At 47.4% G+C, this 6,011-nt stretch overlaps 1 protein-coding gene across 1 annotated transcript; it reads right to left on the bottom strand.

Moving 5' to 3' along the window:
• Positions 1 to 858: 858 nt before the first annotated feature.
• Positions 859 to 2,115, bottom strand: LOC119298055 (transcription factor JUNGBRUNNEN 1-like). The gene is made up of 3 exons (XM_037575593.1): positions 1,866 to 2,115; positions 1,466 to 1,764; positions 859 to 1,350 (listed from the first exon to the last, which is right to left on the bottom strand). Exons 1-3 carry the CDS (start codon positions 2,113 to 2,115, stop codon positions 859 to 861), a joined length of 1,041 nt encoding a protein of 346 aa, XP_037431490.1.
• Between the last annotated feature and the right edge of the window lie 3,896 nt (positions 2,116 to 6,011).

The following is a 6,011-nucleotide window of genomic DNA, read 5'->3' as shown; positions in this document are numbered from 1 at the left end:
GGGGCATAGAACACACACAGCTACACGAATTGTCTTCCCCGCTTCCGACCATGGCTCCATAGGCGAATCGTGAAATTCTTCGTTGTCGGCGGGATTTCAGCGCCGACGAGGGTCGCCGGAGTAGCAGGGCGGTGTGGGATTTCATTTTTTCGTTCATCGGAGCAGCGGACCACCAGCGGCGTGAGTTCCGATGGTGGCATCATGGCACAGGGGCTGCGCGGCTGTCTCCCTACTTTTGCTCTAGGGTTGCTAGTTGGACCGAATATAGTCATTTGGGGAAGATTTTTAGGGAGCCAAACTTATACTTTTTTAGTAAAGTTGGTTTTAGGGTATCTGCCAGCTAGTGCTTAACTCCATAAAAACTCATTTTTGCTCCTCAAATCTAGGCTTTCGAGGAGCCCCTTATTATAGTTTGCTCTAACTCAAAAAACAATCTTACCTACATCATTTCAATTGTACAGGACTAGCTATGATATCAGTGACATTGTTACATGTTAACAAGGACAAGATGGACCCAACTAATCAGGTACATGAGCCCAGCAATGAAGACTGCTGCTTCCCCGGACAACCCGAGACCACACTCAGCCGCCAGGACTCCATTTCAAGACCTTCCGATGACCCGATTCAACCAATCCACAGGCACCACAGAAGGTAGAAGCCGAGTACTACCCGGTCGCTTGTCGCCATCGTCGGTTTCCAGACACTGTCGCTGTTCCGCCGTCCCTTTCAGTTTCCGAAGCAGCCGAGTGTTACCGAAGCCGCCGGGCGCAACGGCGGCCATCGAGGCGGCAGGAGTGACCGGCCCGTCGGCGAACTCGTGGGATCCTACGGAGCCGAAGAGTTTACTTCTGATCAACATTATGATCTGTAGTCGTAAAGCCCTGCCGAATCGGTGACCTCCAACATCCTAGCGATCTCCTCCAAGTACCCCTCGACCTTGTAGAAATCGTTCGCGGCGACGGCGTGGCTATGGTCATTCTGGTGGAGGGCGACGGCCGTCGACAATGGATTCTGCTGTTTCTGCTCCGGCACCGGCGCGGCGGGTGCGGCGTTCCATTCCCCCTGGAACTGCTGGTTGTGCATGTTGTCCTCGTAGAGGAAATTGCCGCTGTCCACCGTGCTCGTCTGACTGACGTACTGGTGGTGCTGCTGCTGCTGGGGGATGTACGGAGCGGCGGGTGCCGGAGCCTGCAGGCAGTTCATGTATTCGTCGCTGGCCTCGGACGACTGAAAGCTCCCCGTGTTGGAGCTCGAGTCGGCGGCGGACGGCGCGGGCGCCGGCCTCCACGGCTGCTGCTGCTTCCGGTAGGTGATGGTCCTCCTGAAGATCCTGCAGATGGTCCACACCTCCTGCATTTTCAGGTCACACGTCAGAGGGTCAATCTTACACTCACACCGCACCACATCACAGGTGTCCGCACCGTGATTTTTGTGTGGAAATGGAATGCACGCGTGGACCACTTACCGCTTCCTGCATGCTCGGGGAGGCGTTGGTGGCCGCGGCCGGCGGTAGGCGGAACTCGTGCATCATCCAGTCGGTCTTGGTGCCCTTGCCAGCACTGCCGCGGTAGTAGACGAGGGACTTCTTCAGCCCAACGGACACGCCGGAGCCGGAGCCGCCGGCGGAGTAGATGGGCCGGTCGATGCCCGTGGCCTTCCAGAAGCCGGAGCTTGTGACCCGGTTGGGCCGGATGCTGTTCCGGTACTTCCTCCCCCTGAGGCAGAAGAAGTACCACTCTTTCTCCCCACCAACCGTGCTCGCCTCTGCGTAATTTGCAAGTCAGATAGAAAGTCTTTGTCCCAGAAAAGAAATTGCACTTGATCAAGCCATGGCGCACGATGATGCATGGAGAGAAGGAGCTTACTGGGGAGATCCCATGGGTCGTGCTTGTAGATGTCCATCTCCCGGATGACCTCGATGCGGAGCGACTTCCTGGCCACCTTGCGGCGGAGGTAGAAGGTGACCAGCTCCTCGTCGGTGGGGTGGAACCGGTACCCCGGCAGCACCACGTCGTCCTCCTCCTCGTCCCCGGCGCCGCCGAGCACCACCTCCCCGTCGCTCATCACCTTCTCCATCTCCAACTCCATGGCGCTCATCTTCGCCTTGGCCACCATCGTTCTACGTCTTGCTTGCTGCTGCTTCTCTGCCTAGTTCTATACTTGTATGGATCTTGTTCCTTGTGTCGTGCATATGCGTTGTATATATAGGAAGCGCTTGGTGGCCTGGGAGCTAAGTACTAGATGAAGTTGCTTGGTCGGACTTCTCCCGCCACACAGCGGATCTTGAGGAATCTTCTTCACAGCAGCAGCTTACTCTGAAAGGATGTTAATTTGTTTGCGCCAATGAGAAAGCTTACTGCGTACATAGTACTAGCTTATTATAACATGCAAAGTGCATGCAACTTGGCACCCGATCGATAGAGAAGTCTTTTTTTTAACACCAGTACACAAGCGCTCATATATATGCGCATACATTTACCTTTATGAACACACATACGCACACCGGCCCTATCCCTATGAACACCTTCAAAAAAGTGAGACACGTATCGTCAGAAATCCTGAAATAAATTCTAAATAAATCCGAGCATCATATGTACCCTCTCTGTGGGTTAAGAATACTACTGCCTATCCAATCATTCAACTATAGATTGGTTCGTCAATAGAGAAGAGTCACTTCGTGTCCACCATAGGTAGATGTGGGGAACTAATCAAGGGCATGAGCTCATCATACGTACGTACTATATTACATAGCCTCTGACTGAGTCCTCTGATATGAGAGAAAGGAACATGTGCAAACGTATTCGGTTGTGTTGGTGTCCAAGGGTAGATCTTATAGAGACACAAAGAGATATCTTGGTTGGACGATTTCTTTCTTATTTCTTTTGTGATGACGCATGCGATGCTGCCAAGTGCTAATTAAGTACCACCGGACTAAGACACGGATCGACTGTACTCTCTCTGACTCGGCATGATGTTGTGCATACCAACTGAAGAAAAAATCGTACGGTGCGGAGCTGAATCGGGCAAGAAAGAAGAAACGTTTGGGGGACAATCTGGTGGATTAGGGTGGGTTGTAGTAAGTCATTTTGCTATGCGCTAAGACTAGCCACAGTGGGTAGTAACTCAGACTAGTATCATGTACTTCCTCCATTCCTAAATACTTGTCTTTCTAGGCATTTCAACAAGTGACTACATGCAGAGCAAAATGAGTGAATTTACATTCTAAAATATGTCTACATACATCCGTATGTAGCAGTCATTTGAAATGTCTAGTAAGACAAATATTTAGAAACGGAGGGAGTATATGTTACTCGTCTATATTACTATCTCTACAATGAGAAGTAACATATGTGTGATGTTATGCAACACTTTATTTATTAGGTTATGACTCATCTTGCCTTGATACGTGTGATGTTACTCATAGTATTAGTAACTAGCTATGTTACTACATGTCTCTTTTTCTTCATTAATTTCCTGCCACATCATCTATTTGATCTAGATATGTATGATGTCATCAACTATGTTACTTCCACTGTGGGTAGTCTAAAAAACATGCATGATGGAGAGGAGTAGGATATGTATGTAGCTTTTGTTGACCGTGGAGCAAATGTGAGCAATGCTTCGATGACACATACACATTTTTTTGCGGGAACGTACATATGGGTTATCTTCAAGAGGGCGATTGATTAATGTCGGTTCGGCTAAGTATGCTCATGTTGCCTTTTTTAACTACTATGCCTTATTACTCCTTCAATAGAAAAATATCGTACATAACTGTGTATTCAATTTTTCCCAAGTCGAGTTTTCTAAAGTTTGACTAAGTTTAAAGAAGATAAATCCATATTTCCAATACCAAATAAGTTTCATATATTAAAATATGGGAGTATCTCGTGATGAATATAATGGTGTAGATTTTGTACTGCAGGTGTGGATGATTATTTTTATAAGCTTGGTGCAATTTTATGAAGTTTGACTTACGACAAAACTAACGTGTGATGTATTTTTAGATAGAGGGAGTACAACATAGATACACATTCATTCTTTTGTTGAGTTTAAGGAATTTTCTCCCATCTGAGTATTAGAAATAAAACAATTTTCCAATGTGAATCAACGAACAAAATGTGTGATATACAATGACGTGATGCCCCAAAAAAGCATTTTTCTAATGTGAATCAACAAATAAAATGTGTGCTATTATATACAAGGCAAAGCCGTAGAACGACTCGTGCCGAGTAATACATTTCTCTCACAAGGCTCTGTTTTTTTTCGTCCGAAAGAAAATGTGACATGTTTACGTTTACGTTTACGTGGCAGAGGACATGACAACCAGTGGCGTACCTTGGAAAAAAATGAAGGGTGTGCACACTTTAAAAAAAATTCCTCACCTAATCCATGTGTCAGACAAAATATGGCGAAATAATAACATGAGTAGCTTAATGCAAATCTCACAACAATTTAGTTCACAAAATATATCTCAAATGTGCTCAATTACAATACGAGTAGTCTTACATGAAAAAAGAACAAGTAGAAAATTACATCACTAGGTAACTCTATGTTTTTGCACTGCCATGAAAGCATCAACTATGGCATCTTCGCTTACTTCCATGAAGACATCTCGTTCAATAAATATCACCAAGCAATCATTCAAGCGATCATCACTCATAGTAGTCCTCAACTTATTTTTCACTAGATTCATTGCTGAAAACACTCTTTCAACACTCGCCGTTGCCACCGGTAAAATCAATATCAATTTGATGAGTAAGTAGACCAAATCATAAAGAACATGCTTCTTTGTTGCAACATGCTCCATCTTCAATATCAACTTCAATCTCTGCATAATGGACTAGAGGTTGAGGAAGGACTGCTTCATCTTCAATATTTGACACTATATCTTCATATTCAGGCTACTCTTCGGCTGCAACCTTCCTTCTTTTAGCAGCCTCATAATTCTGAAAAAAGGACTTAATGTTACCATTCCTCTTCATCTTCGGTTGTACAATTACAACAAAAAGAACAACACAAATAAGCATCATCAATGGTTATGTTTACAGTTTACTAGCTGAAAACTGGACAGGTTCAACGAGTTTTAAATGGTCTTTTTGAATGTTTAAGAACATCAACAAACAGTGCAGCAAACATTACTACATACTGGACAGTGCAGTTTGTTCGTTATATAGGCAGTGACGAGACATTTCTGCATTTCAGTATTGGGCAAAAAAGAACATGAGGCAGTACCAGTACAGTATCTCACCTGAATCGAATCAAGCAAAGGCCGAGCGGTGGAGGACCGGAGGAGAGGATACGAGGGGTCGAGGGCGTCGGCCGTCGGGACGGGAGGCGCGGGCGGAAAGAGCTCCTCCGGGGCGGCGGCGGCACTCTGGTCCGGGTCGACGGGTCGGCGGCTCGCGGGTCGCGGCGCTTGCTGCTTGCTAGCTGTTCTCGCCAAACGGAAGGAGCTAAAATATGGTATAATTTTTTTTCACAAACTCTGGGTGTGCCACGGCACACCATGCACACACGCTAGGTCCGCCACTGTGACAACATCAAGGCCGTCTTATCTTGGGCCAAAAAAAGCATTACACGTCGCCCATTGCATTCGTGGCCAAGTAACTATTGCAGCGATATCCAAAGATACAGCCCCACCTGCAACTGCAAACAAATCATGTTGTATTTCTGCAAGGCAACGTGCTCCTGCAACTTGGACTAAAACGTCCGTACGCGCTGGCGCTGAAGAACGTTGGAACCCTTTTTGGTGGTGAAAGAATGTTTTTTTTTTTGAATTGCTTGCATAATGTTGGCCCAGCCCGACCCCACATCGCTCTCACGGGCGACACGGGGGAGACCCAGCCGCTGGCCACCTCAAGCCCCTCTCCTCCATCCTCCCCTCGCCGTCGCCGGAGGAGGCGACTGGCTAAGCCCGTGCCGTGGATGGTGGTGGCGGGACGAGCTCTCTTTCGCGGCGCGGTGTTTTCCCCTCGGATTCAAGGCCGAGGCGGGGGCCGACCATGGCG

The sequence above is a fragment of the Triticum dicoccoides genome, chromosome 5A (genome assembly GCF_002162155.2).
Source record: "Triticum dicoccoides isolate Atlit2015 ecotype Zavitan chromosome 5A, WEW_v2.0, whole genome shotgun sequence".
In the NCBI taxonomy this organism is placed as follows: Eukaryota; Viridiplantae; Streptophyta; class Magnoliopsida; order Poales; family Poaceae; genus Triticum; species Triticum dicoccoides.
Note: the sequence above shows the minus strand (reverse complement) of the source record. Positions and strands in the feature narration are given on the sequence as shown.